The sequence below is a fragment of the Gorilla gorilla genome, chromosome 20 (assembly GCF_029281585.2).
Source record: "Gorilla gorilla gorilla isolate KB3781 chromosome 20, NHGRI_mGorGor1-v2.1_pri, whole genome shotgun sequence".
NCBI classification, from domain to species: Eukaryota; Metazoa; Chordata; class Mammalia; order Primates; family Hominidae; genus Gorilla; species Gorilla gorilla.
Genome location: NC_073244.2, coordinates 64,725,566 through 64,748,783, shown reverse-complemented (window position 1 = coordinate 64,748,783; position 23,218 = coordinate 64,725,566). Strand labels below are relative to the sequence as shown.

At 45.4% G+C, this 23,218-nt stretch overlaps 1 protein-coding gene across 2 annotated transcripts; it reads left to right on the top strand.

The window, feature by feature from the left end:
- The first annotated feature begins 57 nt into the window (after positions 1-57).
- Positions 58-23,089, top strand: ZNF600 (zinc finger protein 600). 2 transcript variants are annotated; one of them, XM_031004630.3, is made up of 4 exons: positions 58-328; positions 8,945-9,025; positions 13,154-13,280; positions 20,816-23,089. In XM_031004630.3, exons 2-4 carry the CDS (start codon positions 8,963-8,965, stop codon positions 22,999-23,001), a joined length of 2,376 nt encoding a protein of 791 aa, XP_030860490.2. In that variant the 5' UTR covers positions 58-328; positions 8,945-8,962; the 3' UTR covers positions 23,002-23,089. The 2 variants fall into 2 exon arrangements, with proteins under 2 accessions (XP_030860490.2, XP_063557666.1); XM_063701596.1 differs by lacking the exon at positions 58-328 and adding an exon at positions 3,284-3,584.
- Positions 23,090-23,218: the final 129 nt, after the last annotated feature.

The window sequence follows — 23,218 nt, the reverse complement described above, 5'->3', positions numbered from 1 at the left end:
GCTGAGTGCGAGGCGGAGAAGCACAGGTCCCGCCCCGGCCCCGCCCTCTGCCGGTTCTAAAGGGCAAGGTCTCTCCGCCTTGCGCCCCGCCTCTACCCCACCCAAGTCCAGCCAACCTGCCCGGGCCTGCCTTCTGTCCTGCGCGCACAAACCCGGAAGCGGATTGCGTGGAGTTAAGGTCCTACCACGGCGCGTGAGTTTCGCTCTGCCTTGTATTAAGTCTGCACTTCCCAGGTCCCCGGCGCTTCTGCCCCTGGGACGTGGGATCCCCACGGACCTGGAAATTCTCGCCTGTCTTCCTTCACCCAGAGCAAATTGAGACGTCCTGGTAAGAGTCCGGAAGTTGCTTCCTTTTGGGTTTGAAGTCGCTCGGAGGCTGGTCCAGTCCCCGGTCTTTCTGCTATAGGGCAGATACACTTCTTATCGCGTTATTTTTCCTGCTCAAAACATTTTTCTGACTATTCCCGCCCCGTGCTTTTTAAAGTCCTCACCCGCGAGGTGGATTCCCGCCCTGGGCGCCTCCCAGCCTCGCCCCAGTTGGCACCTGGAGCGCAGCGCCCCGGCCCCAGCCCCGGGGAGGCTGCGTCCTTTGCCTGGTCCTGAGATCCTGCAGGTCCCACCTTTGTCTTAGGGTGCCGTCGCCCACCACGTCCCTCCTGGTGCCGGGCCCTGCTGCTCCCCAAGTCTTCGCTTCCCCTGAGCCAGCGTTGGGGGGGTCGCAGGGGCTTGTCCTATGATACCAGGTGTTCTTTCCTGTCCAGCTCCACCCCCTGGAAAATGCGCTTCTACGGGATGCAGGCGTCTTACTCCAAACCCGCCTGGGCCAAAGGGATCAGGAGATAGAGAGAGGGACTGAGAGAGCAGTAGAAAAGCAGAGACAGAGAAAAGAAGAATGAGAAAGGCCCATAACAGACGGCAAAGTAGAGGATGGGTTAGGGATTTGCCAAGAGACAGCAAAAGTGAAAGAAAAAAAACTAAGAAAGCAGGAGGAGAAAAGCAACTGGAGAAATGTAGAGAAAAGCTAGATGTACAGAGAGATGAAGGACAGCAAGATAGGGAGGGGGGCAGCAAAGAGGGAGGCTCACCAGAGTGAGGGAGAGGAGGAGGGATTTGGAGCCAGGGCAGACAGAGCAGAGTGGCGCTGGTGGCAAGAACAGAGGGAGAAGCACAGCAGGGAGGACACCTGGGGATCTGGGGTGCTGGAGACTGGGGACAGAGGGGTGTAACAGGGAAGAGAGAATTTAATAGGGAGAGCAGAGGAGACGGAGAGATAAGGGGCTGTAATATATAGACATTGAGGACGATTGAAAGATTGGGGAGAAGGAACAACAAGAGGTTAAATAAGGACCGGGCGCTGTGGGTCATGCCTGTAATCCCAGCATTTTGGGAGGCCGAGGCGGGCGGATCACTTGAGGTCCGGAGTTCGAGACCAGCCTGATCAACAGGGAGAAACCCCGTCTCTATTAAAAATATAAAATTAGCTGGGAGCGGTTGCACATGCCTGTAATCCCAGCTACTAGGGAGGCTGAGGCAGGAGAATCCTTTGAACCTGGGAGGCGGAGGTTGCGGTGAGAGCCAAGATCGTACCGGTGCACTCCAGCCTGCGCAACAAGAGCAAAACTCCGTCTCAAAAAAAAAAAAAAAAGAGGTTAAATAAGTTGTGAGGATGGAGCAGAAGAGGTGGAAGAGGAGTAATAGAGGGAAGAAGGGGATAAACAGCAGGAGAGGAGAGGGGCACAAAATGAGGAGCAGAATCCCAGGGAAAAAGACAAGAAAACAAGAGCTAGAGAGAGAAGGGGAGAATGAGAGATATGTACAGATTTAGCGAGGGAAGCACAGTAATGAAGACAGAGGGGCTGGGCGCAGTGGCTCATGCCTGTAATCCCAGCACTTTAGGAGACTGAGGCAGAGGGATTGCTTGAGTCCAGGAGTTCAAGACCAGCCTGGGCAAAATAATGAGGCCACCCATCTCTGTCAAAAAAAGAAAAAAAAAATTTAACCGGGTGTGATAGTGTGCACATGTAGTTTCAGCTTCTCTAGGCCGAAGCGGGAGGATCACTTGAGCCCAGGAGGTCCAGGCTGCTGTGAGCAGAGATCATGCCACTGTACTCCAGCCTGGTCAAAAGAGCAAGACCCTGTCTCAAAAGAAAAAAAGGGTGGGGGACTTTGGGTATAGATAAGTGGGTGAGTTCATTGGATATGATTAGTTGTGACTTGTTGACTTCTGTGTATATCATCTAATACCTTGTTTAAATTATACAGATGAGATTTAGAATTTTAAAACTCCTGTCTATGAGACGTGTACATTCTATAAATCTTGGTGTCAGAGGTTAGCTTCCACTTTGAATCCCAGTTGTTCAGTTGTGAGTCAGTCTCTTCCCTTTTCCCAGGGTGGGGTAGGAAGTGGGACAGTGATGTGGGGAAAAAAAAATCACTTTCTCTTATTACATAATACTTTTAATTTATTAATTAGTTTATATTTTGAGACAGGGTCTGGCTCTGTCACCCAGGCTGGATTACAATAGCGTTATCTACTCTAACTGCAGCCTCCACCTCCTAGGCTCAAGCGATCCTCCTCCCTCAGTCTCTCCAGTAGCTGAGACCACAGGTGTGAGACACCAAGCCCAGCTAGTTGTTTTTTTCTTTGTTTGTTTGTTTTTTTGTAGAAACAGGGTTTCAGTATGTTTCCCAGGCTGGTCTCAAGATCCTGGGCTCAAAGTTTCCTCCTGTCTTGGCCTTGCAAAGTACTGGGATTACAGGGATGAGCCGCCACGCCGGGCCTACATACTAATTATTATTTTTTTTTTTTTTTTGAGGTGGAGTTTTGCTCTTTTTGCACAAGCTGGAGTGCACTGGCACGATCTTGGCTAATGACTATCTCTGCCTTTAGGGTTGAAGCGATTCTCTTGTGATACTTCCCCTGAGTAGCTAGGATTACTGGCATGTGCCACCACACCCTGCTAATTTTGGATTAGGAGGCTGAGGCAGAAGAATCACTTGAACCCGGGAGGCAGAGGTTGTGGTGAGCTGAGATCGCACCATTGTACTTCAGCGTGGGCAACAAGAGCGAAACTCCGTCTAAAAAAACAAACAAACAAACAAAAAACAAAAAAGAATGGAGCAAAACAGGAGAGGGGCATAAAATGAGCAGAAGTCCAGGGGGAAATGCAGAAAAGAAACAGATGGAGAGAGAAGGTGAGAAAGGGCTATGTATAGAATGACGAAGGGAGGCCGGGTGCAGTGGCTCACGCTTGTAATCCCAGCATTTTGGGAGGCCGAGGCAGGCGGATCACTAGGTCAGGAGATTGAGACCGTCCTGGCTAACACGGTGAAACCCTGTCTCTACTAAAAAAACTAAAAATTAGCTGGGCTTGGTGGCGGGCGCCTGTAGTCCCGGCTGCTCCGGAGGCTGAGGCAGGACAATGACATGAACCCGGGAGGCGGAGCTTGCAGTGAGCCGAGATCCTGCCACTGCACTCCAGCCTGGGCGACAGAGCAAGACTCGGTCTCAAAACAAACAAAAAAAGGAATGATGGAGGGGAACAGTAATGAAGACGAAGGGAGACCCTGAGTGCAGATGAGCGGTGGGTTGATTGGATGTGATGATGAAGTGATGACATGTTGCTTTCTCTGTTTATAATGTAACAAATTTAAAATTAGTTTAAATTATACAGATGAGAATGAGAGTTGCCAAACTCCTGTGTCTAAGTGTGGTGCATTTTATAATTATGGCCTCAGAGGCCAGCTTCCCTCTGCAACCCCTCTTCAGCCAGAGGACAGTGACTTGACTCATTCCTTGTGGATCACCCTCTTCCCTTTTCATGGCTGGGGTCGGGAGTGGGGGAGAGAAGTAGGGTAAGAAGTGACTGAGTCTCTGTTACTATATGGAACGTGATAAAAGGAATATTAAAAGTGCTTTTGTTCTCTTTTTGTAATTTTTTTTTCTAGTTCCTCTCTTCATTAGTTTATTTGTTTTTTTGTGTGATTATTTATTTATTTATTTTTTATTTTTGAGATGGAGTCTTTCTCTGTCACTCAGGCTGGAGTGCAGTGGAGCGATCTTTACTCACTGCAACCTCCGACTCTCGGGTTCAAGCAATGCTCTGCCTCAGCCTCCCGAGCAGCTGGGATTACAGCCAGCCGCCACCACACCTGTTGATTTTTGTATTTTTTGGTAGAGACAGGGTTTCACCATCTTGGCCAGGCTGGTCTTGAATTCATGACCTCGTAATCCACCCGCCTCGGCCTCCCAAAGTGTTGGGATTACAGGCGTGAGCCATCACACTGGGCCTCATTAGTTGTTTTTTATTTTTTAATTTTACTTTAAATTTACTTATTTTTGCTGTTGTCGGTTTTTTTTTTTTTTTTTTGGATGCAGTTTTGCTCTTGTTGCCCAGGCTGAAGTGCAATGGCGTGATCTTGGCTCACCACAAACTTCGCCTCTGGGGTTCAAGTGATTCTCCTGCCTCAGCCTCCTGAGTAGTTATGATTACAGGCACGCACCACCATGGCCGGCTAATTTTGTATTTTCAGTAGAAACGGGGTTTCTCCATCTTGGTCAGGCTGGTCTTGAACTCCTGACCTCAGGTGATCCTCCCGCCTCAGCTTCCCAAGGTGCTGGGATTACAGGCATGAGCCGCTGCGTCCGGCCTTTAATTTTTATTTTTTTGAGATACTCTTACTGCTGTCCAGTCTGGAGTGCAGTGGCAGGATCACAGCTCAGTGCAGCGGCAACCTCCTGGGCTGAAGTGATTTTCCCACCTCAGCCTCCGGAGTAGCTGGGACCACAGGCACGCCCCACCAGGCCTGCCTAATGTTTAGATATATATATATTTATTTATTTATTGAGATTCTCATTGTCACCCAGGCTGGAGTGCAGTGGCACGATCTCGTCTCACTGCATCCCCCACCTCCTGGGGTCAAGCGATTCTCCTGCCTCAGCCTCCTGAGTAGCTGGGGTTACAGGTGTGCACCACTATGCCCTGCTAATTTTTGTATTTTTAGTAGAGACATGGTTTCTCCATGTTGGCCAGGCTGGTCTCGAACTCCTAACATTGTGGTCTTCCTGCCCCCGGCCTCCCAAAGTGCTGGGATTATAGGCGTGAGTCACCATGCCTGGCCTTATTGTTTTCAAAGTATGATATATTTTCAAATATTTCTCCTTTGACCCAAGATTTCATTACACCTATATTTTTTCACCATTTTAAAATTGTTTCTCTATGAAATTGTGTTCAGTTTACATTGAGGCCTCTGTGCTTTCTAGTCTTTATCATATATCGAAAACATTTTCTACTACGTCGTATATGACTTTAGGTTGTTTCAGTGTGTACTTGATAATGATATCAAGGACCTTTTTTCTTTATCCTAACATGAAAATTTAGTTGAAGTAGCCTATTCCATTTTCTTTTCTTATGTCATCTGAAAAAATGGTGATCTGTGAGCTTCTAAGTAAGTGTCCCCTCAAGTCCCTCTGGTCCATAATATTCTCTGCAGATGTTGAAGGATGGGCTGGATTGACTTGGAACCTTGGGTTAGCAGAGCCCATGTGTTCATGAGAAAAGCATTTGCTCGGATCTCATTTCTACAGCTGCCTCTTTTTCAGTGTTTTAAACACCTATTGCTATGTGTGCACAGTTGTGTATATTTTGAACATTTTTCTGGGAGTGAGTAATTCTGTGTTTGGGATTGATGCCATCAAAACCTTACAACCTGAATGATGTTTCCTTTGCTCAGGTACATAAAGGACAGTCCTGAAATTTTTTGTTTGTTTGTTTGTTTTTCTTTGAGATGGAGTCTCACTCTGTCGCCCAGGCTGGAGTGCAGTGGCATGATCTCAGCTCACTGCAACCGCCGCCTCGTGGGTTCAAGCAATTATTTTGCATCAGCCTCCTGAGTAGCAGGGACTACAGGCATACACCGCTACGCCTGGCTAATTTGTGTATTTTTAGTAGAGACAGGATGTCGCCATATTGGCCAGGATGGTCTCGAGCTCCTGGCCTTGTGATCCACCCACTTCGGCCTCCCAAAGTGTTGGGATTACAGGTGTGAGCCACCTTGCCTGACCGCTGTTTTTTTTTTTAAGATAGAGTGTCACCCTATCACCTAGGCTGGAATGCAGTGGAACAATCTTGGATCACTGCAACCTCTGCCTCCCAGGCTCAAGTGATCTTGCGTCAGCCTCCCAGGTAGCTGGGACCACAGATGCATGCCGTGATGCCTGGCTAATTTTTTGTGTTTTTGGTAGAGATAGGGTTTATATGTTGCCCATGTTGGTCTCAAACTTCTCGGCTCCAGTGATCGGCCTGCCTCAACTACCCAAAGTGCTGGGATTACAAGGGTGAGTCACCAATCCTGGCTGGTCTTGGAATTTTCTAGAGGAGGAAGACCAAGGCAGCCTATTGGGCCTTCCAGGCCATCACATGGGAATCAGCCACACGTCCTTCCTCCTCACCTCAGAGCATCTCAGGATAACTTGGTGAAATGTCTCCCACTGTGAGCCTCAGTGAGCCCACCTGTAACATAGAGGTGAGGAATAAGATCGGAAAAGCTCAGTCAGTGGCACTGACCCCTGAAATGACTGACAACATACAGTGTGTGGCTTTTCTTCTGGGAGAGGGTAGTGCTCAGTTTTAACTCGAATTTTAAATGAATTCCAGTTCTCCAAATATTAAAAAAAAAAAAAAAAAAGCACAAGATGAGCAAAAACAGGGGATTAGACTCAAGTCACCTTGAACCTTATCATCTCACAGCTTTCACCCACCTACACGACTCCATGTCCCCTGCAGGCCTCGCCCCTGAGCTCTACAATCCTGTGTCCAGTTGTCTCCTCAGCTCTCTCCTGGGACATCAAACAGGCATCCGCACCTTCAGGTGTCCATAAGTGACTTCCTAAATCCCTAAACACATTCTCTTGCAGTCTGCACATCTCAGATGAGAGTGACTGTGTACTTCCGGAAACTTAGCCAAACTTGACAGCATGTATTTTAAATTTGGGAAATAAATTACTTTATTTGTAAGTGTTGTAATTTATAATATAAAGAGAAACTTACACGTATACATGAAAAGAGTGAGAAGATACATCACTTCCAATTTTTGTTTGCTTGTTTGTTTTTTCGAGAGGAATTTTCACTCTTGTGGCCCAGGCTGGAGTGCAATGCCATGATATTAGCTCACTGCAACCTCTGACTCCTGGGATCAAGGGATTCTCCTTCCTCACACTCCCGAGTAGCTGGGATCACAGTCGACTTTCAAAATGCTTTAAGGTTGTGGGAGAAACATGTTTGAAGACCATGTTCCTGTGGGTCTGTGCCCCCGGGACCTCTCTGACCTCATCTCCTACCTGTGCCCTCCTCTCTTCCACTGCTCCAGCCATGCGGGCCGCTTTCCTTTTCCTGGGGCTGAGGTTGCTCCTGTCTCAGCGCCTTCACTTGAGCTGTCCCTCTCTGTAGGATGCTCTTCCCCTCAGCTGCAAGTGACAAGCAGGCTTTCTTTCCTAGGTCCTTGTTCTGATATCATCTTCTCCGGGTTTCCTTTGTGATCTCCCGCAGCCCCCATTTGACACTGCGGCTGTGAAACCAGAAAATCTTACAGAGATCTCAGTTAATTTAGAAAGTTTATTTTGCCCAGGGTGGTCGGCGCAGAGTTTAATTTTATACATTTTATGGAGACATGAGACATCAATCAATATATGTAAGAAGTACATTGGTTTGGTCTGGGAAGATGGGAGAACTTTAAACAAAGGCAGGAAGACTTGAAGCACGGAGCGGGCTTCCAGGTCACAGAGAAATGTGGCACAAATGGTTGCAATCTTTTGAGTTTCCTTTTTTTTGAGATGAAGTCTCCTTTTGTCACCCAGGCTGGAGTGCAGTGGCACAGTCTTGGCTAACCGCAACCTCTGCCTCCTGGGTTCAAGTGATTCTCCTGCCTCAGCTTCCCAAGTAGATGCCCGGATCAGTTTTGTGTTTTTAGTAGAGATGTGGTTTCACCATGTTGGCTGGCTGGTGTCCACCTCTTGACCCCAACTGATCTGCCTGCCTCGGCCTCCCACAGTGCTGGGATTACAGTCCTGAGCCACTGTGCTGGGTCCTTCTTTTGAGTTTCTGATTAGCCTTTCAAAGGAGGCACTCAGATAGGCATCTATGTCAGGGAGCAGAGGGGTGACTTTGAATAGAAGGGGATTCTGGCTCCCTAAGCAGTTCCCAGCTTGACTTTTCCCTTTTGCTTAGTGATTTGGGGCCCCAAATTCATTTTCCTTACACACAGCCCAACCTTCACCCCACACCTGGTCCATATTGACTGTTCTGTGTGATTATTTTTGTGCCTTTGTCATCCACTGTCTGGATCCTGGTGAGAACAAGGCCCCAAGGGGAGGGCAGAGCCAGAACATGGGGCTGTGCTGGGCTCACCCCCTCTGAGTGGAGCTCAACCCCTGCTTCACATTAGAGTCTAGAGGCATTTTGCAAATAGAGCTTTTGTGCCACTTTAGCAGGGATTCTTATTCTGATGGGATGGAACCCACCCTCAGTAATACCTGCAGTGGCGCAGGTGCTTGTCATCTGTGTGCAGCATTGAGCATGGAAGCTCTGAGTCCTCCATTTCTGATGGCTGAGCTCAGCCTGTGATCCACAGAGAGGTGAGGGGCTGTCCTCTGGATGGGGATTGATCAGGGATGGGTCTGTGCCCTGAAGGGGAGATCAGTCCAGCCCAGCTCCCCACTGCTGCCTCGTGTGTGGCGGCTTCTCCAGGAGAGGGGTGAGATCTGAAGACCGTGGTCAAACACACTTATAGGTCTTCCTGTGGGACTTTCTTATCTCTGCATGATCTCTGGTGCAGTGGGCAGTGGGGGACTTCTTTCTACAAGGTGACATCTCCCGGTTCATGTGGTTTTGTCACAGGAAGGGAGTGAGTCATTTCTAACATGAAGTCTTATTTTTTTCACGTACAGGATTGATTCTAAAGACTCATGTTACATGAGGAAGCAACTCAGAAGAGGAAAGGAAAGGAGCCAGGCATGGCTCTTCCTCAGGTGAAGTGATATTCCTCTGTGGATTAATCTGTGTCTTTCGTTTCTGAAATGCCAGGTATTGTAGCAGCCAGTCTTTTCTGAGTCTGAAGCATTTTGCCTGACACGTTCACTCACACTCAGCCATGCCTGCCCTCAGTTCCTCTCAGCTGCTCTGAGATTCCATCTCCTGTGACCCAGTGACGTGAACTTGGGAAGAAGCTCCTCTGGGCATGATCCTGGGAAGGGCTCACACCCAGACATGGATAAACATGGGGTGTGGGCCCATTGATGTCAGTGCTGCTGGGCAGGCTGGATTGTTCAGGGGCCACATCTGGATGTCAGCTCTTTTTGGACCAGATCAGAGAAACTACATATGAAATACACATGTTAGTGTACACAGATATCTAGTAAATTCTGGAAAAGGAGACTAATAAGGGGAGGTATTTTGTATCTGATTTGGTAATGCAATTGAAGCCACACTAGTAGATCCAGATGTCTGTGATGCCAAACTTTTTTTTTTTTTTAAGAGACAGGATGTTGGTCCAGGTGCTCAAACCTGTAATACCAGCAATTTGCGAGGCCGAGGCAGGAAGACTACTTGAGGTCAAGAGTTCGAGACCAGCCTGGCCAACATGGTGAAACCCCACCTCTACTAAAAGTACAGAAATTAGCTTGGGGTGGTGGTGCATGCCTGTAATCTCATCTACTCAGGAGGCTGAGGCAGGAGAATCACTTAAACCCAGGACATGGAGGTTACTGTATGCCGAAATTGTGCCACTGCACTCCAGCCTGGGAGACAGAGTGAGACTCTGTCTCAAAAGAAAAGAGAGAGAGAGAAGGTGTCGCTCTGTGGCTTAGTTCTGGAGTACAATGGTATAATTCAGAGTTTACAGCAGCCTCAAACTCCTGGGCTCAACTAATCCCTGCTTTAGCCTCCCAAAGAGCCTGAATGATAGGCACGGGTCACCGTATGTATGTATATATGTATCTATCTGTCTATTTATTTACTTATTTTAAGATGGAGTCTCGCTCAGTCCCCAAATGTGGAGTGCAATGGAATGAGCTCGGCTCACTGCAACCTCCCTCTCCCAGTTTCAAGCAATTCTTCTGCCTCAGCCTCCTGAGTTGCTGGGACTACAGGACGCACCACCACACCCAGCTAATTTTTGTATTTTTAGTTGAGATGGGGTTTCACCATGTTGGTTAGGCTGGTCTCGAACTCCTGACCTCATGGTCTGCCTGTCTTGGACTCCCAAAGTGCTGGGATTAAAGGTGTGCACCACTGTGTCCAGCCTTATTTTTTATATTGTATTTTTATTTTGTTGTCCAGGCTGGAGTGCAGTGGTGCAATCATAGCTCACTATAGCCTTGATATCCTGGCCTCCAGTGATCCTCCCACCTTGGCCTCCCAAAGTGCTGGCATTCCAGATGGGAGACAGCCAGCCCAGCTGGACTCTGCACTTTTTAGAGATGGAGTCTCGCTCCGTTGCCCAGGTTGGATTGCAGTGGTGGGATCTCAGCTCCCTGCCCCTCTGCCTTCTGGCTTCAAGCAATTCTTTTGCCTCAGCCTCCCGAGTATCTGGGATTACAGGCATTCGCTGTCACGCCTGTTTAATTTTTTGTATTTTTAGTAGAGATGGGGTTTCACCATATTGGTCAGGCTGGTCGAACTCCTGACCTTGTGATTCATCCACCTCAGCCTCCCAAAGTGCTGGGATTACAGGCCTGAGCCACCACGCTTAGCCAAACTCTGCACTTTTAATGACTTGGGATGGAGTGGAAAGTGGAGATAGGCATCAGTGGTACAGGATGCTTTCTTACATCATTGATTTTACTTTATTTTTTAATTTGTTTTGAGTTGAGTCTGTCTTGTCCAGGCAGGAGTGCAGTGGTGCGATTTTGTTTTACTGTAGCCTCTGACTCCCGGATTACAGTGATTCTGTTGCCTCGGCCTCTCCAGTAGCTGGGATTAGAGGTGGGCCACCACGCGTGTAACGGCATGATGTGATGTGTGTGCATGAATACGTGGGTGGATAAGCCCATGGTTTATGTAGAAAACACAACATTTGCAATAAGTTATTTTTTATAATAATTGTAATTATTTTAAGTATTTTTCATTTGCAATAAGTTTTATTTTTTATAATTATTGTAATGATTTTAACTATTTTTCATTTGGAATGCTGAGGCAGGTAGATCACGATGTCAGGAGTTCAAGACCAGCCTGGCTAAGATGGTGAAACCCTGTCTCTGCTAAATATACAAAAATTAGATGGATGCAGTGGCACGTCCCTCAAATCCCAGCTCCTGGGGAGGCTGAGGCAAGAGAATTGCTTGAACCTGGGTGACCGAGGTTGCAGTGAGCTGAGATTGTGCCACTGCACTCCAGCCTGTGCAATAGAGTGAGACTCCATCTCAAAAAAAAAAAAAAGTTAGAAGTATTGGGAAGGATTATATGTATGCCTGTGTGTGTCCATTCAGCGACCTTGTAGGATGCTCCATGTTCTTACCCTTGGACCTTTATCACATTCTCTGCGCTAGATAAACCCGTGTCAGTTTAGTTTAAAGCTGTATCTGTTACTTCAGCATTTATATTCAAATGTGAATCCCAGACATCTGGATTCAGTGCTTGTGTTGACATTTTTTAGGTATTTGATTTGTGGCAAGTTTCCTAGAGTGTGTGATGCACTTGTCTCCAAGTACAGATCTTTCTTCATGGGACAGTATGTTATTTTATGGCATAAGACATGGGAAGCACTTAGAACAGTGTATAGCACATGGGAAGCATTCAAAAATGTTAGTCATGGCTATTGCTGTGATCATGACAGTTTTTGGTTTTTGGTTTTTTTTGGAGACAGAGTATTGCTCTGTCACCCAGGCTGAAGTGCAGTGGCATGATACTGGCACACTGCATCCTCCACCTCCCGGTTTCAAGCAATTCTCCAGCCTCAGCCTCCCAAGTATTGGGGATTACAGGCACCCATCACCACACCCAGCTAATTTTTGTATTTTTAGTAGAGAAGGGGTTTCAGCATGTTCCCAAGCTGGTCTCGAACTCCTGACCTCGTGATCCACCTGCCTCGACCTCTCAAAATGCTGGAATTACAGGCATGAGCCACTGTGCCTGAGCAATCATGACAGTTTTTAGATTCAGACTTTTCATTCAAAGCCGTTGGATTTTGTCCTCTCTGAAACACCACTTGTATCTTAGCTCATCTAGAGACTTAATATCACCTGGTATGTTGAACATAATATCTGACATGTCTGTAGAAAAAACCCTGTGTTTGTTTGTTTGTTTGTTTTTGAGATGGAGTCTTGCTCTGTTGCCAGGCTAAAGTGCAGTGGTGTGATCTTGGCTCACTGCAAGCTCCACCTCTCGGATTCATGCGATCCTCCTGCCTCAGCGTCTTGAGTAGCTGGGAGTACAGGCCTGCACCATGACACCCAGCTAATTTTTGTATTTTTAGTAGAGACGTGGTTTTGCCATGTTGACCAGGATGGTCTCAATCTCTTGACCACATTATCTGCCTGCCTTGGTCTCCCAAAGTGCTGGGATTACAGGTGACAGTCACTGCCCGGCATTGCTTTTTTTGTTTTGTTTTGTTTTGTTTTTTGAGATGGAGTGTCAGTCTGTTGCCCAGGATGGAGTGCAGTGGTGCCGTCTTGGCTCACTGTAGCCTCCATCTCCCAGGTTCAAGTGATTCTCCTGCCTCAGCCTCCTGTGTAGCTGGGATTACAGGTGCCTGCCACCATGCCCGACAAATTTTTATATTTTTAGTAGAGACAGGTTTTCACCATGTTGGCCAGGCTGATCTCGAACTCTTGACATCAAATAATCTGCCCGCCTTGGCCTCCTGAAGTGTTAGGATTACAGGTGTGAACCACCATGCCTGGCCCTGTGTTTCCTTTTTATTTTTATACTTTTTATGTTGTCTATGAAATTGAGACTTCCATAGTGACTTATGGCATCTTAAAATCTTTCAAAGAAAAGTACAATACAATGCAACTATAGGGAAAAAATATTCAAAATACCTTAACATTTTGTCAGAACACAGTCTTTGATCAAATACTTATTTTCTCTTTTCTCATTTCCTGTGAAGGTGATAACTCAATCCTCCATAATGTTTTGTTGAAATGTGTGTTTCATTTTAGGGACGCTTGACTTTCAGGGATGTGGCTATAGAATTCTCATTGGCAGAGTGGAAATGCCTGAACCCTGCGCAGAGGGCTTTGTACAGGGAAGTGATGTTGGAGAACTACAGGAACCTGGAGGCTGTGGGTGAGGAAAATGTCCCTGCAGACATGAGGAGTCTGCTCTTGTCTATCTTGGCTCTTCCTGGTTTTGTGTTCTCTTTTGTGATTTTGCCCCATACGTGGTTTTTTTGTTTTTTTTTTTGGTTGTTTTTTTGTTTTGTTTTTTTGTTTGAGATGGATCTTCGCTCTTGTTGCCCAGGCTGGAGAGCAATGGTATGATCTTGGCTCACCATAACCTCTGCCTCCCAGGTTCAAGCAATTCTCCTGCCTCAGCCTCCTGGGTAGCTGGGATTACAGGCATGTGCCACCACACCCAGCTAATTTTGTATTTTCAGTAGAGATGGGGTTTCTCTATGTTGGTCAGACTCGTCTCTCACTCCTCACCTTACGTGATCCACCCACCTCGGCCTCCCAAATTGCTGGGATTACAGGCATGAGCCACCATGCCCAGCTCATTCTGGTTTTTGAGGAGCATCACAGAAGCATCTCTCACTGGCACTGTGACAATGTTCATCCCATAAACTAATGATCCTCTTCTCTAAGCAGCAGTCAGAGGTGTTGAAATTCCTCCCAGTGAGGATGTCATTCGGGCTCACAGCCTCATATGTATGAGGCTCTTGACTGAACTCTTGTTCATTTCACATTTTTCACACCAATATGTGTCATTGTTCATTTTTAACAGGAAAACTTAATGTTCAGTTTGTTGTAGGATCAACCCTGTAAGAGATATGGTTTTCATCAAAATTATTGAGGGAGCTTGTGAGGTTGAATGAGGTTTCCATTGTTTAGTTCTACTGTCATTTCCTTAAGACAGAGTGGCTTTCAACTTGTTCGTTCCTACGTTCTGTTTTTTGTTTGTTTGTTTGTTTGTTTGTGTGTTTATTTTGAGTCAGAGTCTCACTCTGTTGCCCAGGCTTGAGTGCAGTGGCGTGATCTTGGCTCACTGCAACCTCCACCTTTTGGGTTCAAGTGACTCTCCTGCCTCAGCCTCTTGAGTGGCTGGGATTACAGGCATGTGTCACCACACCTGAGTAATTTTTGGTAGTTCTATTACAGAAGGTGGTTTTGCCATGTTGGCCAGGCTGATTTTGATAGCCTGGCCTGATGTGATTCAGTTGTCTTGGATTCCCAAAGTGCTGGGATTACAGGCATGAGCCACAGCCCCTGGACCCATCCAAGTTTGTTTTTAAGGCTGAATAATATTCCATTGTATGTGTATACCACATTTTGTTCATACATTTATCTGTTGATGGACATCTGGGTTGGTTTCTTCTCTTTACTGTTGTAAATAATACTGCCAGGCTGGGTGCAGTGGCACACGCCTGTAATCCCAGCACTTTGGAAGGCTGAGGTGGGTGAATCACCTGAGGTCAGGAGTTCAAGACCAGCCTGGCCAACATGGTGAAACCACATCTCTATTAAAGTTATAGTTTCTTCTTTTTTTTTTAAGATGGAGTATTGCTCTGTCACCCAGGCTGGAGTGCAGTGGTGCAATCTCAGCTCACTGCAACCTCCACCTCCCAGGTTCAAGCAATCTCCTACCTCAGCCTTCTGAGTAGCTGGGATTACAGACATGCACCACCATGCCGGGCTAATATTTTATATTTTTTCAGTAGAGACAGTGTTTCACCATGCTGGCCTGGCTGGTCTCGAACTCCTGACCTTGTGATCCACCCATCCATCCTCCTAATGAGCTGAGATTACAGACGTGAGCCACTGCACTCAGCCTGGCTCTGTTTTCACAAACACATCTCTACCTACTCAGCCAGGGCATCCTTCTTCACCCCCATGGTCTCCTACATTGCTCTACTGTACTCTTCATAGGGTTTACTTATTTTTTTGTGTGTACACATTTCTGGAATCTACACAGGGGATTATTGTTGAGTATATGCTTGAAACTAGAAATCAGAGGCATTTAATTTAAGAGATGTAAAATTGCTTTCACCTCAGGCCACCATACTGCTGCTTTTTTGGATCTCTTTCATTCTTGTCCCTTGCCCATATTGTAATTTGAATATTTAACCTTGGGTCAATATTTTACCATTTGCTAAATTAGTTCCACTTTCTTCCAAGCTCAAGATTTGGTCTATCCTAGTGGAATTATATTCCCACAGACATGCATGCACAAAATTCACTCCTACATGCCCATTACTTCCTGCTCTCCACCCTTGCCCTTCCTTTCCTGGCCTTGCCTCACATGATGCATTGATCTGCATGCAAATACCAGCCTATTGACTTTGTAATAGTGAACACCTCAATTTCCCCATGAGCCCCTCCCCTCCAACACTACTCTCACTGAGTAAGTCAAGACCTTATTCATCCACTGGACAAAATTACTGGAGGCTGCCTAAGTCAGTGTGTGTAGGGCATGATGACTCAGCACATGATCCATGAGGGATGGCTTTAGAACCACTGTCAGCAGCGCAGCTCAGCCGTTGTGTCCCAGCTCAGCCCTTGTATCCCCCTTGATGTACTTCTTTCTGTTCTCCTTGTATTTTCTGTGTCTGGTCATTTCCTGTCCTGCCTGGGCTGACTATTGTGCCTAAGAACATGTCGTGGGATCCTTCATGCCCAGGATCAAGTCTTGTCCCTCACTTACCGTACGTGCAAACCGGGGTCATGTCCATGAACACCGCGGGCCTGCTTTTGTTATTTGAGAAATAATGTTAATTTGCCTCCAGGGTTGGTTTTTGGTTTTTGTTTGTTTGTTTTTTGAGATGGAGTTTTGCTCCTGTTGCCCAGGCTTAAGTGCAGTGGCACAATCTCAGTTCACCACAACCTCCACCTCCCGGGTTCAAGGGATTCTCCTTCTGCAGCCTCCCAAGTAGCTGGGATTACAGGCATGCACCACCACGCCTGGCTAATTTTGTATTTTTAGTAGAGATGGGGTTTCACCATGTTGGCCAGGCTGGTCTCGAACTCCTGACCTCAAGTGATGTACCTGCCTGAGCCTCCCAAAGAGCTGGGATTATAGGCCTGAGCCACTGTGTCTGGCCTTTTTTTTTTTTTTAATGGAGTTTCTCTCTTCTTGCCCAGGCTGGAGTACATTGGTTCAATCTCAGCTTACCGCAACCTCCACTTCCTGGGTTCAAGTGATTGTCCAGCCTCAGGGTCCCAAGTAGCTGGGATTATGCCTGGTGCAAGTCTGGCTAATTTTTGTAATTTTAGTAGACATGGGGTTTCTCCATATTGGTCAGGCTGGTCTCGAACTCCCAACCTCAGGTGATTCGTCCACCTGCTTTTTAAAACAAGTGAATACTATTAGATGGCTTCATATAAGTTTTATAGTACACACTCAACTTCCTTTGTTTAATAAGATTTGTCAGCCTTCAGTGATGTTGATGATGAGATGCCTCTTTTCCTATCTCACTCTTTTCACTGTTCTGTCAGAAATAGCTTAGACTGGCCAGCTTCAGTGGCTTAGGCCTCTAATTCCAGCACTTTGAAAGGCTGAGGTGGGTAGATGGCTTGAGGTCAGGAGTTTGAGGCCAGTCAGGCAAACATAATGAAACCTTGAATCTACTAAATTAAAAAAAATTGGACAAGCGTGATGGCTCACGCCTATAATCCCAAAAATTTGGGAGGCAAAGACGGGTGGATCACCTGAGGTCAGAATTTCAAGACCAGCCTGGCCAACATGGTGAAACCCCGTCTCTGGTAAAAATACAAAAGTTAGCTGGGTGTGTTGGTATGCACCTGTAATCCCAGCTTCTTGTGAGGCTGAGACCTATAGGAGAATCATTTGAACCTGGGAGATGGATGTTGCAGTGAGCCATGATTGCGCCACTGCACTCCAGCCCGGGTGACAGAGTGAGACTCTGTTTCCAAAAAAAAAATTAGCCAGGCATGGTGGCATGTATCTGTAGTCCCAGCTACTCAAGAGGCTGAGGCATGAGAATCTCTTTAGGTAGGAGAATCATGCCACTGCACTCCAGCCTGGGTGATGAAGCATGACTCGGTCTCAAAAACAGACAAAAAAAAGAAATAGCTGAAACTTGAAAGCTTAAGACATAGAAATGTATTTCTCATGAATCTGGAAAATGGGAAATCCAAGAACAAGATGTCAGCTAGATTGGCTCCTGGTGAGAGCCTTCTTCGTGGTTTAGCCCAGCCACCTTCCTGCAGTGTCCTGACATGGGGGAAAGAGGAGCAGGCAACCAGCTCTTTACTGTCTCTTTTTATAAAAGCAGTAGTCCTGGCCGGTCGTGGTGGCTTATGCCTGTAATCCCAGCAGTTTGGGAGGCTAAGACGGCCAAATCACATGAGGTCGGGAGATTGAAACGAGCCTGACCAACATGGAGAGACCACGTCTCTACTAAAAATACAAAATTAGCCAGGCATGATTGCACATGCCTGTAATCCCAGCTACTCGGGTGGCTGAGGCAGGAGAATCGCTTGAACCTGGGAGGTAGAGACTGTGGTGAACCTAGATCACGCTATTGCACTCCAGCCTGGGCAACAAGAGTGAAACTCTGTCTCAAAAGTAGATAAAGAAAGAAAAAATACAATTAAAAGCCCTAGTCCTATTCACAATTAGTCAACACCCATGACCAAATTCTCTAAAAGGCCCCATCAGCAGGAACATCCTATTAGAGAATAAGAAATCTGATAATGACTTTTAGCCAAGGTGAACATTCGGGCCAGGGAACATACATCATATTTTTTGTTCTTATTGTGCAATTTGTTTTATACAATATTTTCTCTGATCTCAGTTTATAAATTTTCCCAGTACACATTCTATGTTTTATATCTTACGCATAGTGAACTAGATAACTATGGGGAATGCACAAATGTAAAATTGCTGTATTGCCTGGCTGTTACATAAGTGTAGTTGTGACATCATAATTGCACTTTTCTACACTATTAGTCAATTATTTATTTATTTATTTGAGATGGAGTCTTGCCCTGTCACCCAGGCTGGTGTGCAATGGTACAATCTCGGCTCACTATAACCTTTGCCTCCTGGGTTCAAATGATTCTTTTGCTTCAGCCTCCAGAGTAGCTGAGATTACAGGCGTCTGCCACCACACCCAGCTGTTTTTTTTGTATTCTTAGTAGAGATGGGGTTTCCCCATGTTGGCCAGGCTGTTCTCGAACTCCTGACCTCGTGCTCCACATGTCTCCACCTCCCAAAGTACTGGGATTACAGGTGTCAGCCACCGTTACCAGCCATTAGTCAATTCTTATTTCTTAAAATGCTGTGTATTTTCTTGACCTCATACATGAGAAGGTTGTGATCTTAACATGTATTTCAGTTCTTATATTGTGTGCTGGTGGTTAAGTAGATGTTGTGGCTTTTTTCTTAAGAGGGAATTGTTTAGAATTCTGCAGGCTGTATAAATGTACTTATTTGCTTGCTGGTTTTATCATGGGTTACAATATTTTATTAATTAATTTTTATAATTTTGCATATGGCTTTTTGGTATGTGGTATGCAATATAACTGACACACTCCATTCATTAATGTCACAAAGTGCTACCAGGTACAGTGGCTCACACCTGTAATCCCAGAACTTTGGGAGGCTGAGGCGGGAAGATTACTTGAGGTCAGGAGTTTGAGACCAGCCTGGTCAACCTGGTGAAACCCCATCTCTGTAGGGACCAGCCCCACAGGGTCAGTGGGTTTTGCTCTCTGTATGCGGAGACGAGAGACTGTAGAAATAAATACACAAGACAAAGAGATAAAAGAAAAGACAGCTGGGCCCGGGGGACCACTGCCAGCAAGATGCAGAGATGGGTAGTGGCCCTGAATGCCAGGCTGCGCTGATATTTATTGGATACAAGACAAAGGGGCAGGGTAAGGAGTGTGAGCCATCTCCAATGATAGGTAAGGTCACGTGGGTCACCTGTCCACTAGACAGGGGGCCCTTCCCTTCCTGGCAGCTGAGGCAGAGAGAGGGAGAGAGAGAGATAGCTTGCGCCATTTTTTCTGCATATCAGACGCTTTTAGTACTTTCACTTATTTTGCTACTGTTATCTAGAAGGCAGAGCCAGGTGTACAGGACGGAACATGAAGGTGGACTAGGAGCGTGACCACTGAAGCACAGCATCACAGGGAGACGGTTAGGCCTCCGGATAACTGCAGGTGGGTCTGACTGATGTCAGGCCCTCCACAAGAGGTGGTGGAGGAGAGTGTTCTCTAAACTCCCCCCAGGGAAAGGGAGACTCCCTTTCCCGGTCTGCTAAGTAGCGGGTGTTGTTCCTTGGCACTGATGCTACCGCTAGACCATGGTCCGCTTGGCAACGGGCATCTTCCCAGACGCTGGCATCACTGCCAGACCAAGGAGTCCTCTGGTGGCCCTGTCTGGGCATAACAGAAGGCTCGCACTCTTGTCTTCTGGTCACTTCTCACTGTGTCCCCTCAGCTCCTATCTCTGTATGGCCTGGCTTTTCTTAGGTTATGATTATAGAGCAAGGATTATTATAATATTGGAATAAAGAGTAATTGCTACCAACTAATGATTAATGACATTCATATATAATCATGTCTATGATCTAGATCTAGTATAACTCTTGTTATTTTATATATTTTATTATACTGGAACAGCTCGTGCCCTCGAACTCTTGCCTTGGCACCTAGGTGGCTTGCTGCCCACACATCTCTACTAAAAACACAAAAATTACCCAGGCATAGTGGTGCATGCCTGTAACCCCAGGTACCCAGGAGGCTGAGGCAGGAGGATCACTTCAACCCAGGAGGCAGAGGTTGCAGTGAGCTGAGATCATGCCATGGCACTCCAAGCTGGAGTGCAAGACTCCATCTCAAAAAAATAAAAATACAAAAATTTTTTGAAAAGTCATTAAGTGCCTGTCCTGTGTGGATATAGGTAATTTTATGACATTTATTCAGAAAAATATTGTATTAACATTTTTTTTCCTTTTTTTTTTTTGAGGTGGAGTTTCACTTTGTCACCCAGGCTGGAGTGCAGTGGTGCAATCTTGCCTCACCGCAACCTCTGCCTCCCAGGTTCAGGTGATTCTTATGCCTCAGCCTCCCAAGTTGCTGTGACTATCAGGCACGGGCCAGCACACCTGGTTAATTTTTGTAATCTTCTCTTCTCGGTGCTATAGTTGTTTGACAATACAGAATTTCCATTGATTTTGGTTATCCTTACATGAGTTTGTGGATTATTTACCAATATAGTATATTGTGTGGGTTTCTTTGTGTTTTTTTTTTTTAGCATTTGTACACAGTAAATATGGTTTAAATATGAAGAATATATATTTTTCTCTTCATCGATGTGACAGCGATATGTTTTTTGCAAATTGTGATACACTTTAGGGTCACAGTGGAAAAATACTCCTTACTTTAGGCTTACACGTTTGTGCCCTGTCAGTGTTTTGTGATGACATAGGAAATAGACTTTCATAGAATTGATTTGAAGGACGTGAAATTGCCCCTTGTTTATTAAAGAATCTTACTCCTTTTGTGTTCCTAAACTTTGAAGATGATGTTTGGGAAGTTCAAAATAAGTATGGTTTTTTGTGTCATATTTACACACTTCAGTATGATTTACCATCTGTACTTAATTGGAAACCTATTGTTGTTTATATTTTGTAGATATCTCTTCCAAACGCATGATGAAGGAAGTCTTGTCAACAGGGCAAGGCAATACAGAAGTGATCCACACAGGGACATTGCAAAGACATCAAAGTTATCACATTGGAGATTTTTGCTTCCAGGAAATTCAGAAGGAAATTCATGATATTGAGTTTCAGTGTCAAGAAGATGAAAGAAATGGCCATGAAGCACCCATGACAAAAATAAAAAAGTTGACTGGTAGCACAGACCAACATGATCACAGGCATGCTGGAAACAAGCGTATTAAAGATCAGCTTGGATCAAGCTTTTACTCACATCTGCCTGAACTCCGTATAATTCAGATCAAAGGTAAAATTGGTAATCAATTTGAGAAGTCTACCAATGATGCTCCCTCGGTTTCAACATCCCAAAGAATTTCTCGCAGGCCCCAAATCCATATTTCTAATAACTATGGGAATAATTCCCCGAATTCTTCATTACTCCCACAAAAACAGGAAGTACACATGAGAGAAAAATCTTTCCAATGTAATGAGAGTGGCAAAGCCTTTAATTGTAGCTCACGCTTAAGGAAACACCAGATACCCCATTTAGGAGACAAACAATATAAATGTGATGTATGTGGCAAGCTCTTTAATCACAAGCAATACCTTACATGCCATCGTAGATGTCACACTGGAGAGAAACCTTACAAGTGTAATGAGTGTGGAAAGTCCTTCAGTCAGGTATCATCCCTTACATGCCATCGTAGACTTCACACTGGAGTAAAATCTCACAAGTGTAATGAGTGTGGCAAGATCTTTGGTCAAAATTCAGCCCTTGTAATTCATAAGGCAATTCATACTGGAGAAAAACCTTACAAGTGTAATGAATGTGACAAGGCTTTTAATCAGCAATCAAACCTTGCACGTCATCATAGAATTCATACTGGAGAGAAACCTTACAAATGTGAAGAATGTGACAAAGTTTTCAGTCGGAAATCAACCCTTGAGTCACATAAGAGAATTCATACTGGAGAGAAACCATACAGATGTAAGGTTTGTGACACAGCTTTCACGTGGAATTCTCAGCTGGCAAGACATAAAAGAATTCACACTGGAGAGAAAACTTACAAGTGTAATGAGTGTGGCAAGACCTTCAGTCACAAGTCATCCCTTGTATGCCATCATAGGCTTCATGGTGGAGAGAAATCTTACAAATGTAAGGTTTGTGACAAGGCTTTCGCGTGGAATTCACACCTGGTAAGACATACTAGAATTCATAGTGGAGGAAAACCTTACAAGTGTAATGAATGTGGGAAGACCTTTGGTCAAAATTCAGATCTTTTAATTCATAAGTCAATTCATACTGGAGAGCAACCTTACAAATATGAAGAATGTGAAAAGGTTTTCAGTTGTGAATCCAGCCTTGAGACACATAAGATAATTCACACCGGAGAGAAACCATACAAATGTAAGGTTTGTGACAAGGCTTTCGCGTGTCATTCCTATCTGGCAAAACATACTAGAATTCATAGTGGAGAGAAACCTTACAAGTGTAATGAGTGCAGCAAGACCTTCCGTCTGAGGTCATACCTTGCAAGCCATCGCAGAGTTCATAGTGGTGAGAAACCTTACAAGTGTAATGAGTGCAGCAAGACCTTCAGTCAGAGGTCATACCTTCATTGCCATCGTAGACTTCATAGTGGTGAGAAACCTTACAAGTGTAATGAGTGTGGCAAGACCTTCAGTCACAAGCCATCCCTTGTATACCATCGTAGACTTCATACTGGAGAGAAATCTTACAAATGTACGGTTTGTGACAAGGCTTTCGTGCGTAATTCATACCTGGCAAGACATACCAGAATTCACACTGCAGAGAAACCTTACAAGTGTAATGAATGTGGGAAGGCTTTTAATCAACAATCACACCTTTCACTTCATCATAGAATTCATGCTGGAGAGAAACTTTACAAATGTGAAACATGTGACAAAGTTTTCAGTCGCAAATCACACCTTAAAAGACATAGGAGAATTCATCCTGGAAAGAAACCATACAAATGTAAGGTTTGTGACAAGACTTTTGGGAGTGATTCACACCTGAAACAACATACTGGAATTCACACTGGAGAGAAACCTTACAAGTGTAATGAGTGTGGCAAAGCCTTTAGCAAGCAGTCAACACTTATTCACCATCAGGCAGTTCATGGTGTAGGGAAACTTGACTAATGTAATGATTGTCACAAGTCTTCAGTAACGCTACAACCATTGCAAATCATTGGAGACTCTATAATGAATAAAGATCTAACAAGTGTAATATATGTGGCAAATTTTTCAGACATCATTCATACATTGCAGTTCATTGACACACTCATACTGGAGAGAAACGTTACAAATGTCATGACTGAGGCAAGGTCTTCAGTCAAGCTTCATCCTATGCAAAACA

Coding starts and splice junctions, on each gene's coding strand:
- ZNF600 (XM_031004630.3), top strand. CDS start 8,963: ATGTTACATGAGGAAGCAACTCAGAAGAGGAAAGGAAAGGAGCCAGGC. Junction 9,026..13,153: donor CAGGCATGGCTCTTCCTCAG/GTGAAGTGATAT, acceptor GTTTCATTTTAG/GGACGCTTGACTTTCAGGGA. Junction 13,281..20,815: donor CAGGAACCTGGAGGCTGTGG/GTGAGGAAAATG, acceptor TATATTTTGTAG/ATATCTCTTCCAAACGCATG.